General features: G+C 33.3%; 1 protein-coding gene across 4 annotated transcripts in view; it reads left to right on the top strand.

Moving 5' to 3' along the window:
- Positions 1-20,843, top strand: part of FSTL5 (follistatin like 5) — a 684,718-nt gene that overhangs the window by 582,587 nt on the left and 81,288 nt on the right. For 2 of the 4 annotated variants that reach the window (XM_025439181.3, XM_025439180.3), the window contains exons 11-12: positions 2,490-2,516; positions 12,295-12,413. In XM_025439181.3, the coding sequence (XP_025294966.3) occupies positions 2,490-2,516; positions 12,295-12,413 (146 nt within the window). The remainder of the gene's footprint in view (positions 1-2,489; positions 2,517-12,294; positions 12,414-20,843) is intronic. The other 2 variants (XM_025439183.3, XM_025439182.3) reach the window with 1 other exon arrangement.

Raw genomic sequence — 20,843 nt, 5'->3', positions numbered from 1 at the left:
ATTTTGTATCCAGTCCTAATAGCATTTGCTTCATATTTTAATATGTTTGTAGTTTATACAATATTAAGTTCAATATGAAGTGCCTTGAATTTTATCTTCTTTGGTGTTAATATCACAAGCCATGTATATTTTCGGATACTTTCTCATGAATGATTGCCTACCTTGAAAATATCTCTGTCCTTAACTCCTTTAGACTAGCAGTCCTTTGATAGACCACTAAGATTTGTGCAGTCTTATTCTTCTATCTAGAAACCTTACCCTTAAAATTCTCACTCAGTTCAGTCTTACTCATCTTGCACACCCTTACCTTCAATATTTCCCAGTATTTAATCCATCCACAATCATGGTACTGTTCCTCTCTTTCATAACCCATTAAATGTGTGATTTAAAATTTTGTCTATGTTGTGGTTTGAATAATTTTTTTTTTTTCTCAACTAGAATATAAGCTCTTTTAACTGGGAGATTGGGCCTGTGCTAATCTGTGTATTGCATCACTGAATGCAGTGTCTGACATAGGCTGGGCACTCAGTCAGTACTCACTGAGCAAATGAATGGAAATATGAGGAAACATAGATCTAGTTACCCTCTTTTTTATAAACCAGAAAATAAAAAAAGGTAAGTCTAATCATGGCTTAGCCTTCCCTGAGCCTACAGAAGAAAATTTAATCTCTTCTGTATTATGTACAGAAGACTTTCTTGATCTACTCATAGAAAAATTCTCTGGTATCATCTTCTATCAGTTTTGCCCTTCAAATATACTCAGTTACTGAAATTTCTCTGAATACAGTAATTCCTCCTTATGCAGGAGATATGTTCCAAGACCCCCAGTGGATGCCTGAAACAAGTTATACTACTAGACTCCATATATACGGTTTTTATTTTTCTTACACATACATATGATAAAATTTAATTTATAAGTTAGGTATACTAAAAGGTTGACAATGATAGCTAAGAATAAAACAATTATAATAATATACTGTAATAGAAGTTATGTGAATGTGATCTCTCTCTCTCTCTCTCTCATACTCACCTTTATTCTTGTGATGATGTAAGGTGATAAAATGCCTAAGTGATAAAGTGAAAGACATATGCACTGAGACTACTATTGACATTCTAATAATACTTTAGGTGCAGGATCATCTACTTCCAGACTGAGGTTAACTGCTGGTCATTGACATCTCTGTCCTCTCCTTGCTAATGGGATCTATCATTTTCATATTCATTTCAAGAACACTGTAGACAGGGGTAGCCTGGGTGGCTCAGCTGTTAAGCATCTGCCTTCAGCTCAGGGCGTGGTCATGGAGACCCAGGATCGAGTCCCACGTTGGGCTCCCTGCATGGAGCCTGCTTCTCCCTCTGCCTGTGTCTCTGCCTCTCTCTCTCTCTCTCTCTCTGTGTTTCTCATGAATAAATAAATAAAGTCTTAAAAAAAAAAAAGAACATTGTAGACAACAAGAACAGCATCAGAAAATGTCCTGAAGGGATGCATATTACTTTACAAAAATTTATTTTTGAAAAGTTCAGCAGGTTTTGAAACTGGATGACTTGGACCTTCAACCTCCAGCTAGGAGAGCTGGACTCTAGTCTTGGCTCTGCTAATTCATGGTAGAGGTTCAGTTAAAAAAAAAAAAAAAAAAACAGTTTCAAAAAAGTGATTATGGTTTATTATGGTTAAAATAGGGAATATTTAGATATGCATGAGCTTTTACATCAGTTAAACTTTCTTTTGACAGAGTATTTTGCTTTGAAAACAGAATTTGGGCAACTTTCAATTAGTAATGGAGGCAGACATTTCTCTGAGAATATTTCTAATTGTTAATTTCTATCTTAATTCTATTTTAACTCTATTGATTCAGTTTTTATATAGTATTTAATAAACCTATTGTCAGAAACAATTTAATAGGAATCATTGTGCATTGAACTAAGCAAGATATATTTAGATATATTTCATTCTGTCTGGTTTAAAAAGAGAAAACATACTACTTAAAAATAAGCTACATCTGTATTCAAAATCCTTTATTTAAGGAACTCTTCTTGCTGAGGAATATTGCATATTAGGTAGGAATATTGAATATTGTGACTACTGAGAATTTTTAAAATATATTTTTTTCAGTTAGCAACTTTTAACTATACTGTCTTAAATAAATAGTTTTAACTACCAATGTTTGTTCTAAAGATATATTTTAATAACATTAACCTAAATATCCCATTCTTTCCAGTGATGCATAAAATGTTCTCTGTTTATTAACAAAATCTTTATTCCAAAGAAGAATTGGCAATTTCAGAAATGCAAAGACCATTATTAGCTAGTACCAGCATTTTACTGTTTTGTTAATTCAAAGTCGTTTGTTGAATTCACCATCACCACTTTTATGTACATGTTCTAACCTAGAGATTGTGACCTCTTTAATAGTTATTTATATGATTCTGCAGTTGAAGCTCTATTTACTCATTTTTCTTTCTCTCCTTTTTCCTTTAACATGCTGCAGTAGCTAACATATTATGGAGAGAAGAAGGTACTAAATTCCATTATTTTTATATTGTAATTATTTTGCTTAATTTTTAGTAGATTTGTTGACTATCAGTTTTAATAATTATCTTATTCATGTTTGTGTTGACGATATTTTATTGGTTATAAATCAATATTGTCTTTTGTAAACCTGATACCGTTAAATATATTTCTTACTTCTTATCAGTTTGATTTATTATTGATATATAACCAGGGAGGTAGGTTATAATACATTGAAATGCTTTTAAACAATTAAAATTAAGTCAAAGAAATAAAAGCAAACTTAAACACCATTTAAGTAATAAAACCAAACTTTTATTAATAAAAGTTTTTAATAAAAGCAAACTTAAACACCATTTAACATCATCTAAATCTACCAGATTTAGATTAGAAAAAGGAAAATTATAAAAAACCATTGCTTTATCGAGGGCATGTATCAAATTATTTAAGAAAATAGGTTATAAACTTGAAGGGTCTAGATTCAAATCCAGTCTCCACCACTATATAACCAAGGGCCTCTTTTTTTGTCCCAATTTTCTTAGCTTAAAAATAAGGATAGTTGTTAATACTCAGTAGGGCTGCTATCAGTTCCTTAAATATAGTCTACACTCAATAAACTGTATCCGCTTCCACTTGTTATTTTTCTTATTGGTAATGACTGGAGAGGATGTATTTGACCAGTTACTCACGTGCTTTAGTTAAATTCTTAGGAACAAAATGTAATAAGTTATCATTACAGTTCTGGAAAGCAGTGGCCAAACATTGCCTCACAATCCATCCTAGACAAACTTTGGCTTCCCTGGTCATAGCTTCCCACATAAGCTGGAGTCACTGCCACCTGTGAGGGCCGTGTCTCATTAGTGTCAAGTAATTCGAGAACTGAAGCCCCTGTTTGGTCCTCAATAAAGAGGCACACCACCATCCACCACCCCCCCCCCCCCCCCGGTATGTGTTGCTTCTGAAATCTTTTGTGTAGGTTTCTTCAAAGTCTGGTTTGCAAAGGGGTTTTGGTGTGATTATGCCTTCTCATTTTATTCCACTTAGATATTTCACATGGAACAGACAAATGTAATCATTACCAAAACTAGCATTAACATATCTGTTAAGCAGCATTTCTTTCTGCTCTCTTCCCTCTCGAGACCAAGCAAATATATCTCTGGGCATTTTAAAAATTGATTTCATGTTTTCATTGTAATGGAAGGAACAAAACCTAAGTAGTCAGAGCTCAGGGAGCCCAGATCTGGCTTTGCTGGTTAACTGCTGGTAAAAATTGGATGTATTATTTTACCTCTGTGAGCCAGATTTTTTGACACATTGCTTGAAATACAGTTGACACCCTTCTAGCAAAATCGTGATATGTAAATGCCCTTAGACTATGTAAAACAATGCTTTCTTATAATTTGACTTTGATAATGACCATGAACATTTTTATTTTATAATTTTAATATGTAATAATAATAATAATATGATATTCTTCAGGCTACCTTTAAAAATATGAGATCTCAAGCTTAATTAAAATCACCCTGAGGGATCCCTGGGAGGCGCAGCGGTTTGGCGCCTGCCTTTGGCCCAGGGCGCGATCCTGGAGACCCGGGATCGAATCCCACATCGGGCTCCCGGTGCATGGAGCCTGCTTCTCCCTCTGCCTGTGTCTCTGCCTCTCTCTCTCTCTCTGTGACTATCATAAATACATTAAAAAAAAATAAAAAATAAAAAAATAATAAAATCACCCTGAGATTCATTATACAAAAATATTTTTGACTATCTAAAATCTTCTGTTGGGATCCCTGGGTGGCGCAGCGGTTTGGCGCCTGCCTTTGGCCCAGGGCGCGATCCTGGAGACCCGGGATCGAATCCCACGTCGGGCTCCCGGTGCATGGAGCCTGCTTCTCCCTCTGCCTGTGTCTCTGCCTCATTCTCTCTCTCTCTCTGTGACTATCACAAATAAATAAAAATTAAAAAAAAAAAAATAATAAAAAAAAAATAAAATAAAATCTTCTGTTAATTTTTTAACATGTGTACCTTCAGTAATTATTCACCATCAATCAAAAATTTGCTTATTCTTCATTATTTTGACAGAGAATATGTCCTTGAGAAATAATAGCTATTTAGTATATTTTGCAGATAATTTTAAGACATATAAGATAAATGTCTTTGGGTAAAGTTTTTAAATCTTTTATTTCATGGGCAATTATCATCAGAGTCCTTTGTTGTTTCTTAGAATAAACAAGATTTAACATAATATACTTGGGAAGACAATATGCCTGATTTGGATTCATAGGCATCTTTAAATTATTTTTTTACAAAGCCACAGTTACTGGCAAGGCATCACAATTAGAAATGATTGCATGTAATAATAGTAATGGTGGCCAGAGATAATAGGCCAGCTTGCGGAATCACTGAATCTTAATAGTGTATACAATTATTTCATAAAAAGTAATTAAAATAATAGCTAACTAAAGCTTCCAAAAATGTTCTACCTTTATTTTTAAATGATAGAATAATAACAAATATGAACTGTATAATTCTGAGATCCATTTTTATTTCCACTGAGGTAATGTTTTCTGTTTGTACGCTTGCCACTCTACCATGGCCAAGAGAAAATTCATCCCAGAGAGAACCAACTGGGGAATTCCAATTTCAGGCATTCTAAGATAAATATTGGAAAGAGAGTTAAAAATGATAAACCTCTCATAATGTCATTGTACTTATATGCAAGTATTAAAACCATAAAAATTTGTTTAACTGTAAAATTATTTTTAAACATGAGCATCAGAATAGCTTAGCCAGGACTTTGTAATCTAAATTGATTTTACTGAATTTAATATGTATTATCCTATTAATCACATGGATATTTAAGCCTGAAACACAGCATCCTCTACTTTTCTGGGTTCTTTTTCTAGTCATCATTGTGGTTTGCAGGAGTATAGAAAGACATTGTTGAGAGAGGAAATATGCCATTTATTCACAAATATTTTAAAGGGACTATTAAATGCAAACCACTTTGAAAAATACTGGAAATGTAAAAATGTTATTTATATTTATATTTATAAAGAAATTTTCTCTAAAAATTTCAGTCAAGTAAGTTAAAGTTCTTATTCTAAATCATTCTTATTGATAACTTATCTTACTATATGATTTGAAAATAATACATTAAAAGATCCACTGTTTGGTTTTCTTCTACAATGTTTTTTTATGATCTAATAAAATAAAATCTAGTAAAGTATATATTAATATTTAGTGGGCAGTTTAGCAATATCATATATGTCCTAACTTAATAACTGTTTTGGTTTTTATAAGCTCTAAAGTAAAGAACTTCAAGCCATTTTACTCACTGATGAATTAATCTTAACTTTTGAATATGTTACATTCAAGCTTCAAGGAGAGATACAAGGTGGTTCATTATATAGCATAGTATTTGCTACATTTGTTACAACATGGCAGTATTTTGATGAATATCTATAGGGTCAATATGAAATAAAGTCTACTTTAGGAAATGCTGGACATTTAATGATTTGAAAGCCAAAAAAATACAAAATACAAATAGAAATTGCAGGGAAATCTTACAATGAAGCTTATACATTACACCATAATCTGATTAGCTTTGTGATCTATAATGTCACCAAAGTGAAGGAAAAGGGATATGGCAAGCAAGTCAGCTTTTAACTTCTTCAGCCTGAAATTATTCACATTTCATTGGCCAGACTATTATACATTGCATGAGGGGTTGGGAAAAATTGACTAATATATACCAGCTTTGTGAGTTCCATAAACTTCTCATGAATTTATTTTTAGAGAAAAAATGCTGACATTCTCAGGACCAGATCACTGCCTCATAATAATATTGATCAGTTTTTTAAAATGAAAAAGAACTTTCAGAGCATAAGGCTTCTGATTGCATCAAACTTAGAAAGTCATAGCATTGTGGAGAAGTAGAGACCATGCCTTCTACTGGTCATTACACAATGCCAATTAAACCATGATCAAATTCTTGGTATTTTCACTAACCAGTCTTCTACTGTTGCTTTAAATACTAACATCAACCTAACCTTTTAGTGTTTTACATTATTTCATTAAAAAATTTTTCAAATCAAAATTGTGATTTGATAAGAAATATCCATTTGCAGTTATATGTGCATATACATACACACATATATATGTACATATATATAATATGCTAGATGTATACATGCATATATACATATATAATTATATATATGATTCCCATTAACATTATATAGCACAAATATTCTATTATGTTATAAACTTTGCTATGTTAGTCCTTAAATGTAAATTAATCATGCAGATCTGCATTCAGTTTCTTCAGCATATCTTCAGAAGTTCAGGACATGGTATACAGACTCAAAAGGAACTGGTTTTAGATAATGTCACTCTGACCGGTCAAATAGTACCCAGCTAATAAGAGCTTGATACAATCACTCACTTTCTAGCAAGAATGAAAGAATAAGTTTTATTCTAGTTGAACATAATATAGAGATCTTGTAGACGTGCAGTGGAATGATGCTACTTTTGTGTAAAAAAGTTTTAGCTCCAAAGACAAAGTGCAAAACATGGGAACATTCATGAACCAGAAATCTTCCCCTGCTAAGTTTTCCAAAATGAGAAATGCAATATGGACTGTCTAACTACTCTTGTCTATATTTTTCTTTACCTAAAAGAAAGAGATTTTTTTTCTAGTTTTCAAAAAGAAAGATAAGCTTAGGATCTCTTAAAAGTAAAAAGAAAAATAGGGGATCCCTGGGTGGCGCAGCGGTTTGGCGCCTGCCTTTGGCCCAGGGCGCGATCCTGGAGACCCGGGATCGAATCCCACATCGGGCTCCCTGCATGGAGCCTGCTTCTCCCTCGGCCTATATCTCTGCCTCTCTCTCTCTCTCTGTGACTATCATAAATAAATAAAAATTGAAAAAAAATATTAAAAAAAAAGTAAAAAGAAAAATATCAACTACTGAAGGACTTTATAAAAACACTTAGTGAATTATTTGGTTGGTTACAAATCACTCCATCATATAATTACAATTTGCTCCTAACCATAACTTAAATCCTAAAGCAATGGCAATTTAAATCAGAGGAAGACAAACATCACCACAAAATATCTTTTAGCATTGACTATTTTTGTTATTATTGTCTATCCAGGAATTAGAAATTAACCAAATTTTATGATTGATGTAAATTATGTAATATATGTGCTATATATGAGAAATAACATCGTTGTATTATCACGATACACTATTACTCATGAGCAGCTGTCCTAATGGACAGAGACAGGCATGTGCATTAAATACATTTTTTCTCAGTCCATTTCACGTACTTAAAGGTGCCGTATTGATTGGAAAATCCTCTGGGAAATACTTCCCTCTTACAAGACTGCAAGTAATTCTTGCTTGCGTCCTTTCTCTGTAGAGAAAGAAAAACAAAGCAAAAGGAAAACTCACAAGGAACAAACAAATTATGGATCACTTTCTGGAGCCACTATACTCCATTAGATTAACAATTGACCCAGAAAAGACAAAGTACATGCGTCTGTCTTCACCGGGGGATGAAAAAAGAAACTAGATGCTGCATGTATTGCCAGTCTTGACTGTGACAGGCGTGGTGAGGCTTTTACTGAAGCCAGGAACTTTTGTATTATCTTGCAATACAATGCATGAATGAGGAGAGACCTGCTAATAGACCTGTTAATAGAAACTGACATGGTTATTAAACTTTTTGGGACTCAGAACCCCTTTGCATTCTTCAAAACTATTGAGAACTCAAAAGCTTTTGTTTATATGGGTTATTCCTAGCCACCTAGATTTCTATATCCACCTATTTCACACTACAAATTAAGTCTGAGAAAAATTAAAGATGTTTCTTTATCAATTTGTTGAAAATAACCACAATAAAACCATTTATAAGCAGCCATAAATAAGAGTCTTAAAGCCATATTTTAAAAAATGAAGAGATACACATTGTTTTGCATTTTGCAAGTCTTTTTAATGTCTAACTGAAAAGATGATGTTGGATGTCTATATCTGCTTCTGCACTGAATTGTTGTGATATCACTCATTACATCATATGTCATGTACCTGTCGAAAACTACAACTCTACGTTGGAAGAATCTGAGAATAGGAGGGAAAAATGCAAATGACACCTTCATATTATTATGAAAATAGTTTTGGCTTTGCAAAAGCCCTGAAAAGTTCGACTTTGAGAATTGCCTACTGGAAAATGAAGTTGATCTTTTAGCACACTTATAGTTTCATAGAATTTGATGTCCCAGAAAACTGAAATGTAATAGTGTATTTCATAGCATAGATTAAGAAAAACATGGGAACAGAAATCAAAATCCATCTCACCATTTTTTCCTCCTTATGCTTAAAAGAAGAGATAATGCCAGTCATAAAAGTAGTGACAGTACTATTTTTTGAAATTTTCCTATGTGTCACTCTGCTGTTTACTTCCTCCACCCATTGAATATGATTCTTACAATAGCTCTATAACATAAGTATGATTTTTATATACAAACTTGAGATAGGGAAATTATGACATAGACTGAATAACTTTCCCATGGTACAACACTGAGTTCTAAAGCCATGACTGGCCTCTGAGCTGTTCAAACCCAGAGAATGGAATTTATCTCTCTGTTAGAGTCTCCCATCCAAAAAAAAAAAAAAGTTCGGACATGGAAACTTAATAGTTATAGTGAACATGCACAAATACATTATTTTTTTAAATAAATAAACCTAACAAATGCCCCAAATGAAAATCTGCATGTGTCTCTAATTAACAACATCTCCCTGATGGGGCAATTTATATTATTCAGTGGCCAGTGTAATCCTAATAAATGTATATATGTATAATATTATAGCAGTAAATATAAAAAGAAACACATCTGTATCATATTCAGATCACAAATTCTGTTGCCAAAACCTACAGAAAACTTGATTTAAAAAAATCTCCCTAGCAAAAAAAAGAAAAAAAAAAAAAGGGAAAACATATCTCTTGTGGGTAGAGAGAGGAGGAACTCATAGATGGCTTTAAACATATACATAAAATTTCAATTTATGGCAGAATGATTAAAAATACTCATTTTATAATTATTATTTTAGTTAATATACTTATATGTGGTATTTTGTTGTCATTACTATTCATCAATACTGAAAAGCTTTATTTCCACTGGAAAAGATGAAGTTCAAAAACAAAGTAAACCTTACATAATGAAATCTGTATTTCTCCAATAACCCGTAACCTGGAAACTAGTTCATGCTTTATAAAACCGCTGAGTGTGTAACTCATGTAAGAAGTAAGAAAATAGACTTGAGATTTGAACAAGTGATTTGGATGGATTAACTGGGTTTTAAAGGAAAACACAGCTCAGAAATTTCATCAGTGCAACAAAGCAGTGGAATCCCATTGACTGTATTTTGTACAGAATATGGTAAATAACATAATGAAAGTATCCATTTGTGTAAGGGCAGGAATTTCTCACGGAACTTTGCAAACAGTCTGAACCTAGAATATTTGTCAGGTTTAAACACATTTGAATTCCCAGTTGTGGAGCAGAATTTTGCAGCAGCTGAAGGAAGGGACAGTCATGTTCATTAAAAAATTTTGAAGCTTTGTAATAATCTTCAAACACAGTATAAACCTGACACAGCTGAAAATTAGGTACCACGTGGCAACTTGGTCATGTTCTCAAGTTTCAAGAACCCATAATGTTAAATTGATAGTCACTGACATGTAGCACATGTCAATCCTATGTTAATGTTTACATGGAAACTTGCTAATAAGAATCAATTGTATTTGAGTAAAAACTGACTTTTTAAAAGTTTTATCCTTTGTTTTATTATTATTTTTTAAGATTGTATTTATTTATTCATGAGAGACAGAGAGAGAGAGGCAGAGGCACAGGCAGAGGGAGGGGCAGGCTCCATGCAGGGAGCCCAACACGGTACTCAATCTCGGATCTCCAGAATCAGGCCCTGGGCCCAAGGTCACGCTAAATCGCTGAGCCACCTGGGCTGCCCTCCTTTTTTTTTTTTTTTTTTTTAAGTTTTAATCCTTTGGACCTAGAATTTATATTCCTTTAAGTTTTAATCCTTTGGACCTAGAATTTATATTCCTTTATGCATAACTATAATAGTAAAGAAGAGCTGACAACTACTAAACGTATTTTATGAAAAATATGACTTGAATTTAGTTTTTGTCACTTGCTATTGTTCAGGAATATTCCATCATAATGCAGTGCTTTCTGGAATTATAACACATAATTAACTGATAAAGATTGCATGTTTAAAAATATGAATGCTATCAAATATTTATAAAACAATAAGATGTGTCAAAACAATCTGGAGTCACTTAAAATGCCTAAATGTGTTAGAAATAATTTCATGTGCTAAAAGAAAATTATAAGTAAAATGTGTAAACACCAATAAAGTCATAATTATGCTTGAATACATTTTCCTAAATCATAAGAATAGATGGATATATGCTTAGATGGATAAAATTGGAGATTTTTTTTTATTAACTAGGAACATATTTAATAAGAGTAAATATGGATTAATTTGAATAAACAAATATTTTTATGACTCAATACACTTTTATCATTGTCCTCAGGCTTGACTTAATAAACCTTGCAGGGGTTACCCATAAAATGAAAAGATGATGCTTGGGGAATTTTTTGTATTTAAATAAATTCTTTCTTTCTATCAATGATTTTTAGAATTTAAACTCTTAAGCAACAATGTTTTGGCTTTTTGGCTTTTCAAACTACCAAGATTCGAATATCATCAGTTCTCTTTTAAAGAATACATGCCATCACTGAATTGTGTATGCTATAGTTAGACAATAAATATGATTGTGCGAATCAGTACAGCTTGGCAAGGGATCAGGTGAGGATCAGGAAAAGAAAGGACAGTATGCACTTGGGTCTGGCCAAGTTGGGACAAAGCAGAAGCAGAGGAAACAAAGAGAACAGTTGGAATATGGGGAAGCTCCCAGGTGCAGGCCTGAGTTACCCCTCCCCCCGCCCCACAGCATTGCAGGTGTCAAATTCGTAGCACCCTGCACCCATTAGGTATGGATTAATTAAGTGAGTGAGATGAATTTCTGAGATATCATACACCCAGATCTGTAGTGTGAACAAAATTAAAAGTATGATTAAATCATTCACTGGGATCTTTCTAAGACCATAAACTAATTCAAATGTTAAAGCATAGAAATAGATCCCAAACTTCGCCAGTATGAAACTGAAATCTAAAACCTTCATGTAGGATCACATTTACAAAAGTCATCTTAGGAAAATATGTATTCTCTAAAATCTGGAGGACTTGGTCTTTTTGTTTCTAATAGTCTTTATGTAAACTGAATTTCTACAAAGAATGAAATTTATTTTCCCTAGAGAACGCTAATAAAAAATATACAATAAATAGAATTCTTCAAACCCTATTTTTATTCCTTAATCAGCACCTACATTAAATGGGGGACAGTCTCAGAAATAATCTATGTATCAAACAGTTTATAGTTTTCATCTTTATATGGAGCACTTATGGGATTATATTAGAGAAATCACTGAATTGCAGCTTAAGGAGAATAAAGTGGAATGCTTGCATAATATCAGAAAGTTGCTTTGGTGTGCAGCAAAGCCTTCACAGGGTTTGCTTTACTAACGTTGACACAACTTTACAAATTGATCTCCTGCTGGTCTTATGAGGAGCACTGACTTTGGGTTGTAAAGATTTCTGATAATTTTATTTTGAACTTTTGAATGTGTTTTTATTCCGAAGGTCTGGGAATTGGGAACATGTTCTATGCTTTTTATGAAGATGGAATCAAAGTGATACAACCCATAGAATGTGAATTTCAGAGGCACATTAAGCCTAGTGAAAAGCTCCTTGGATTTCAGGCAAGTATTTAAAAACTTCCTTGGCAGTTTTATGCAGCGGTTTTCTTAAGTAGAATTATATTTTGGAAACACAATGAAATCCCATGCGTATATGAGATGTTTGGGGAGGAAAATATTAAACCTGTGATACTGGCTGTCATTCTATGCAGGTTTTATATTTGAGGAGGAAAGATGATATGTTGTGTGTTCCTAATTGTTCTAAATAAAATAAAGGCAATAGAAGTGAAATACGTAGGATGAACAGAGTGTAATAACTTTATCTGCTCCTTAATTTAGAACATCTCACATTTTGGTAGGCAATGGTTACCCTAACAAAATGAAAGAAAATAGCATGTAAATAATCTGATGGGAAATTTGGATCTATTAGCTGCTTTATATATATTGATTCCCTTTTATTTTTCATCTCATCTTATGAGGTCTCAATGGAATGAATATTGAGATTTATAGAGAAAAATATCAATTCTTTAATTTATTTATGTGTACTTTATCCATCCCAGAAAGATTTTTTTCTGTAAAATATTGGTACAGCATTCATAAAATAAAATAATACCTAACAAAACTGGTATTGAATATATATATATAATATATATATTAGGGACTATATTTTATAAGATAATAAATTGTAATTATATTACAAGAGCTATCTAGCTATCTATCTATTTAAATATATATCCACATAAACAGGTATACACCAAAATATGTAATATTAAAGGTAGCTGTGTTATTTATGTATTCCCACACAAGTTTGGACATGCACCAAACACCCAAAGTAAGATAAGATATTGGTAGACCTCATTATGGACCCTCACTTGATATTCATTTTTAAGGTTGGCATGGCCATGAGAGATGAGTAAAATAAATATTTAATGCCATTGTTTATAATTTTTACTTTCAACTCCTATTTTCAGCCTACCAGTAGCCAGTATTGTTGCTGTATAGTGATACATGGAGACAATTTATCATTTTGCAGTACCTGGGTGGCTCAATCAGTTAAGCATCCAACTCTTGGTTTCTGCTCAGGTCATGATCTCATGGGTAATGAGATGGAGCCCCATGTCTGGCTCCTGCTTAGCAAGTGGTCTGCTTGAAACAGTCTCGCCCTCTGCCCCTCCCCACACTGGTGTGTGCATGCACTCTTTCTCTCTCTCAAGTGAATAAATAAAACTTTAAAAGAAAAGAAAACAAATGGGACATTTTCAATTTAAAAATATTTCAGTTGTAAGCTAAATTACTAAATGGAATTATCATTTCTGCTAAGCTATAATTTAACAAGTGAGACATTATAAGTTGCACATACAATTTTTGTTTTGCTTTATAATCACATAAGCTATTATTTGCATCACTTTGACCACTTTGAATAAGGTATATGTGTGGTGTGTAAATAAATAAATGCATATATAAAATTTATTTGCTTGTGATAAAGCAAATCATGCATTTTGTACCACATTCATATTTTCATAAAAAACATTATGGATGAAAAATCTGGGCTAACACACAGATATGGGAAATGTAGCATTAAAATGTTTTAAATCAAAATAAAATAAAATAAAATGCTTTAAATCGATGCAAAATAATTTTGCGGGAGAGTATATCTCTGAGTACTACAGGACCAACAGTTTTGTAGCTGACACAGATGTGTTGGTTTTATCACAGAATTTGAAACTTCAGTTACTTAATAAGAATCTGTGAAACGCATACTTCTCATCACAGAACTGTCACCTCATGAATTTGATTTGCAAATTTAGAGACAAAGAGTTTTCTTCCTACATTGCAAGTGTGCTATTCCAGAGTATTTAAATGGTTTAATACAATTTGGTACAGTGCAAATCTTAAAGAATATGCTTTTTCAGAACATTTTTTGGTGGCTCCAGATGAGTTAATTTAACTATTTGGAATCTGAAGCTGAAAAAATAAACAAAAACTTGAGGCGACTATTGTGACGTGTCTGGACAATAGGGATGTGAGTTTACTTACCTGAATTTGTCTCTCTTTAAAGCTTTTGAATACATGGACCTTCTCCTAAAACAACTTAAGTAGAAACTACATAGGGTTATGTAGATTTATCTCTCTCTCTCTATATATATATATATGGGTATATATAGTGAGAAATTACATACATAAATAAATTGTATATAATTTTCTACAAAAATTAAAAGTTGAAGAAGTGATGACCAAACCCCATAATGATAGCTTTTGCTCATTTCCTTCAACCTGCCCACCCTTATCTGCAAGCGTACGTCAACAGTGAGTGTCAGAGCAAAAGTGGTTATGAGGAACTAATTTGCTGCATCAGATTTTCCAAATCACAACTTTTGGAAATCATTTTCATTCTACATATGAGTTTGTGCTAGGAATGCGTAATGCAAAATGAAAGAAAGCATAAGGATAAAAGTTAGCATTCCTATATTATATAAAACAAAAATTTACCAAAAAAAAATTTAATGCTGAAATGGAAGAGTAAGCAAAAGGAGTAAGAAATATCAGATTTGTACTTTTAAGAAGAAAACAACTATCAAATCTGTGATTTTTTTTTTAAGATTTATTTATTTATTTGAGAGAGAGGGCAAGAGTGGTAGGAGGGACAGAGGGAGAGGGAGAGAGAGACTCCCCACTGAGCACAGAGCCAGATGCAGAGCTGATCCCATGACCCTGAGATCATGACTTGAGTTGAAATCAAGAGTTGGCCGCTTAACCGACTGAGCCACCCAAATATCCCAAATGTGTGTGTATCTTTTAAATTTATGGTCTTTCTGTTGCTTTGAATGTTGGAATTAAAACACAAATACATTTCAGCTGACCTACATATTTTTAAAGCACTAGGAAGAATATCAAAAATTGTGACTTAGCTAAAACTAGGTCTTGCTTATAACTGCTAAAGAATATGGTGGCATTCAATGAATATCAAAAAAGAGAGACGTGTCCTATGTAATTATTATAGTCCACATATATGAAATAAAAACTGCAGTAAATAGACTTTTATTTTATTCTGTTATTTTTTAATGCTTAGTGTTAAAAAACTTAATTGGAATATGTATACACAGGCACCTTCATGGGACACAAGTATACAGCAGTAGAAGTAAGAAGAAATCGATCCTCTTATGCTTTGAGAATAAATGTCCAACTAAATAATTATTTCTTATACAAAGCTCTTTTTTGCTTTCTGTTTAAATGCAAAAGAGATGCGGGCAGCCTGGGTGGCTCAGCGGTTTAGCACCTGCCTTCAGCCCAGGGTGTGATCCTGGAGACCCGGGATTGAGTCCCACATCAGGCTCCCTGCATGGAACCTGCTTCTCCCTCTGCCTGTGTCTCTGTTTCTCTCTCTCTCTCTCCTGTGTTTCTCATGAATAAATAAAAAAATAAAAATTAAAAAAAAAGAAAAGAATGCCAATTTCAGCGTGTATAAGCTATTTGGTGCTACATTTCTAGATTTACATTTCTAATTATAAATTAATTTCCTGAAGAAGCTGTTGAGTATTGTGTGAGGAGAAAACTTTTCTCCAGAGAAACAGAACCAAAAGAACTAATATCTGTATCTATATCTCTCTATCTCTGATTTTATCTCTATCTTTATCTCTATCTCCATCTCTCTCTACCTCTGTCTCTATCTCTATCTTTTTATTTCAAGAAATTGTCTCAGGTGATGGTGGGTGGAGTGGCTGGTCCAAAACCCCTGGGGCAGGACAGTCAGCAGAAAATTCAGGGCAGAGTGGGTATTGCAGTCTGGAGTCTGGAAGCCACAGGTCAGGCCAGTAGCCTGGAAACTCAGACACAAGCTGATATTGTGAGTCTTGAGTCAGAAACCTGGAAGACTGGAGATTCAAGCAGATTTCTGTGTGGAACACTTGAAGCAGAATTCCTACTTCTTTGGGAAAACTCATTATTAAATCCTAAGGCCTTCAGTTGAGTGGATGAGGTCCACGCACATCCTGGAAGGTGATGTTTCACTTAAGGAACAATTGTGTTAATCACCTCTAAACACTTTACAGCAGCATCTAGACTGGTGCTTGCCCAAGCAACTGGGCACCACAGCCTAGTCAAATCCCAGGTAACATACGAAATTAACCATCACGTCTTACTGTCTCTTCTAGTCAAGGGCCTATTAAATTCATGTTTGTATTCCCGACATGTTTAGGTACAGTGGCCTGACACATGGCAGGCAGTCAAACAGCATTTGTTAAATGAATTTAACGAAAATCCCATTGCTCCGAGCCTTGGGCCACCCAGTCTTCTATGCATTCTCGAAGTTTAAACGTATATACATCTCATTTCTTCCTTACTTTACAATTCCCACAAGGTAGTGCTCTTTTAATGTGTTTGTGAAAAATATCTTATAGAATAATTTGTCAATGAATTGTTTGAAGGTAGATATAACCTCATGGGTCTATTAATTCGGGATCACATAGTCAAAACATACTGTGCAGATAGGCTGTAGAAGATAGTTTGGAGTTCTGTTGCAGGGGAAAAAAAAAAACTACTCCTTGGGGATTTTAGAAGATAAATGTCTTGAGTGAGAGTAGTGGAAATGAGTCTCTTGGGATTATTTTTTTTCCCATGAAAGGATTAAACATAAATATCGTACTTTTCAAACTCATTGTTGATACTGAGAATGGCAATGCGATTTCCGATATAACTCATTAGTTAGTAACATTTAGATAAAAGCTGAAATACTTAGAATATAGAATTTTTCATCAAACCTCTCAGAAGATGCCATTTGCTTGCTTTAAATAAAAATTCAATTTTGGTGCAATGTCAGATTACACCGGGTTCCAGCTTTTGATAGTGAGTTGGTGAGGATTCATGCAACACGGTTTAGTTATACTTTCATCTCCTTCCTTTTTTTCTTTTTATTATATAGCCTCGCTAGATACGACTCTTGCTATATTTATCCTAGGTGTACACATGATTTCATCTTGTCCCCTATAGTATGAACTTCAAGCAAATAGAATTCTCTCCCACACTTATGAATTCAGAATGCAAACTGAAATGGGTTGGAAAAAGTTTAAATTACAAACTCAAGGATGACAGGCTTTTCCAAGATGGCCAGCTTTTCCACTCTTCTGGTTTTCACCTATTTTGTCATCTTTATCTCTCATTCTTTACTTTTTAATACTTTTACATTCCATTACTTCTGTGTTCGTTTATTAGAGATCTAGCTGCAGTTCTTCACAGATACCATGATGCTACTTATTCTTTCATGGGTACTGGAAAAGCTTAAATGAAAATCACACGTGTCTTATCATGCGTGGGTCTTATATTTTGAGACGTGAAGGTTTTATTACTGTTTTTAATGGTAAATTAAATGGTGCTGAACTGCAGAGGGACAGACTTTCTACAGGGAGTCTCATGTGAATCACCTCGGGAACTTCTGTTTTCTGGGTTTGGGAATCCCACACATGAAAATTACTTTACTTTTATAAATAAATATTACTAGTACTCTGTTAGAATGAAATTATACACACGAACAGATTGTCTACAGTATTTCAGAATACTTAGACATCAAGAAATTGAATCTGAAATTAGAAATAGGGAAACACACACACACAGTTCACATTTCTTTCTTTCTCAGTCTTTCTGTCTTCTCCCTTACTGAAGCTTTCAGGGCACTCAGCCGTTCCTTTACTCATACCTCCACATTGTCCTTTACAGCATTTCATTCTGTTTCTAATCCAATTACCTTTTATCCAAACTCTGTTCACAAAAATATTTGTTAAAATACCAACCCTTTTATGTGAAGCAGACCATTCATTTCCCCATGAAGCCGTTGAACAAGTTTTTGAATTCAACGCCACTATATGTTTCAGAGAGTAGTGTTTCCCCCACTTACTTTTTTCTCAACGGGCCTCTATTCAAACATGGCTTTTCTTTAAAAAGAGTTATAGAATGGTAAAGATTTGAGTTTTTATCCCTTTGTGGTTGCAGTGATGTCCTGCAAAGAACTTCTTAAAGAGAGTAATGTAAACTACCTCTGTTTCTTAGTAGATTACTCTGTAGATATTAAAAGAAATAAATTTATGAATTTGGGTCTTTGAAGCACTAGACTTAAAGAGGCTTTCCAATTATTGATTAAAAATCATACCGTTTTAAAATTCTCACATTGTACTTCCATTAGGCTGTAAGCATGTAAGCCTAACAACAGTGGGAAACATGTAAATTGTGCAACAGCATCTTAGTGGAGTTGAATAGCAGGTGATTTTATCTATGAAAGCAGATTAATCCTTCCACAAGAATTATTCAGAACCAGCCAAGTTATTTGGATGACTGTGACCAGAATGACGTATGCGTCTTAGATAATCTTTTGTCATCATTTGGAAACGTTTTTTCACATGAGAAACTAAGACTTACTATACACATGCAAGTATATTTTATGCGCTTCAGAAGGAAATGTGTTTATAGTAATTTAGATTTTTCAGTGGAGATTTCTTAAGGATAAAATTGAAGAGTTTAACTTATAACAATTATTCATACAAATATCTTTAAGTATGAAAACTTTTTACTTGAGACTTATAAAATCACAGAAATCTTCCTTATATAGATCTTAAACTATAGTTACTGGTTTAAGAATTAATTTTACTCACAACAAAAGTACCTATTCTTTTTTCAAAATAATAGACTTGCATGATAAAAAAAAATAATGCAAAAGAGCTTAGATAAAAAGTAGTAGCTTCTTTCTTCATGTCTCACTACTCCCAGTTCCACTGCATGAAAGCAATTACATTTACTCATTTTATAGAATATACTCAGTAGTGATAGCTCTTGAATTATCAATTAGATATTTTCTATTGGTGTTTATGAACAATAACAATTTTGCTTATATAGCTCCTAAATTTTCCTCTTTCTAAATATGTTGAAAATTATGTAATTATTTTAATGCTTTGGGGGATTATATTTATAATTTTAATGATATAGTTAAATCTTAGTCCTTATTTTTCTTGCAAATCTCTAAAATTTCTATGTGACTTTAATTTTCCAAGCTGTTGCTTGATTTCTTATTGTTTACATTTTATACTTTAAACATAGTTGTCATAATTACAATTAAACACCAAAGGCTGGTCATTTCTTTAAGGCCATTCTCCTATTTCAGATAGGTCATAAATCCCAGTTTGAACAGTGTGAGAGGTGGTTTTGAAAGAAAAACAACACAGCAGATTAATGCCTTCAATTTATGTTATTAAATGTTTGAATTGCTAAAAATTAAAATTTATTGCTGAAAGCAGTTAAAATGACACATTTGCATTTCTCTTTGTACTTCTCCTATAATGGTTTCATATGTTTCTTAGAAAAAATCAGAGATTCAACTATATAAGAAGAATTAAAAAGAAAACGAAACTTAAACCTCAAAACAAAACCTCAAACCTGATTATTTATCTCTTAACTATCTAAACCACTAATTTATTACCCATTAAAACTCCCTTTTTTGCGGGGATCTTAGTAATTCGTCTTCAAAATTTTATTAAAACATTTTTAGGGGACACACTACAGATTGTTCAGTAAATTAAAGGCAAAACCTAAAGTTCATCTAGGACTTGCCAAACAGCACAGCAATCATCCATTCCCTTTTTAAATCTCATCTGTGCAGTGCTAAAGAAAATGGACACGAGCCACTATCGAGTGGCACAGCTACTAGCAGTCCAAGTTGCCTGAAATCGCCACCAAAATGTTTCTTGTTTCAGGAACTGGATCCATTTCCTGACTCTATCTTAAGTGTACTTTCTTCTGTCCTGAAAAAGACCCCGAGAGGCACTCCTACCTCGCCTCTATTTTGAGATGAAAAATGTACTCCCTCTGATAAGGGCAGAAAGAAATGAGCTTAGCATATTTAAAAATCTATACACTAGTATCATCTTTATTGAAAAATAGTAACTTTTAATGAGTAAGTCACCCGGATCAAAGGTGCCGCACAAGGACTATAGCTAATGGTACTGGAAGAGCATTGAAGGTGACAGATGGGAGCTACATGGACATTACAAGTCACTGTATCTACTACACTGATGCTAGTGTAACACTGTGTTATCAACTGTACCTCAGTTAAAAATAAGGAACTCTTTAATGTGTCATTTTCAACATATAGCTATCCACTAATATAATTTCCTAAAAAGTTATTTTACTACTTTATTTTACTTCCAAATAAGTTCAAAAGTTCACTTTTGGAAAACTTAAAGGTGGAATAAAGTAGTAACATATCTGATTAGATATTCTGTAAACATTTTAAAGGATTTGTTTGCATTGACCTACATTGCAGAGGTGGTGGTGGTGAATTCTCACTCAATATGGTTTTCATGTTAGTACTCAAGAATTTTTCTGAACTGGATAGTGTGGCGAATCCCTAACTAATTCATCAGTAAAGAAGAGACAATACAAAATACAATTCTGTGGGCTATATGAGAAGTAAAGACTTTGTTTTAAAGACAAAGGATAATTAAGTAAATAAGT

This window comes from Canis lupus, chromosome 15, assembly GCF_003254725.2.
Source record: "Canis lupus dingo isolate Sandy chromosome 15, ASM325472v2, whole genome shotgun sequence".
In the NCBI taxonomy this organism is placed as follows: domain Eukaryota; kingdom Metazoa; phylum Chordata; class Mammalia; order Carnivora; family Canidae; genus Canis; species Canis lupus.
The sequence above is the reverse complement of the archived record's forward strand: the minus strand, read 5'-3'. Positions and strand labels throughout refer to the sequence as shown.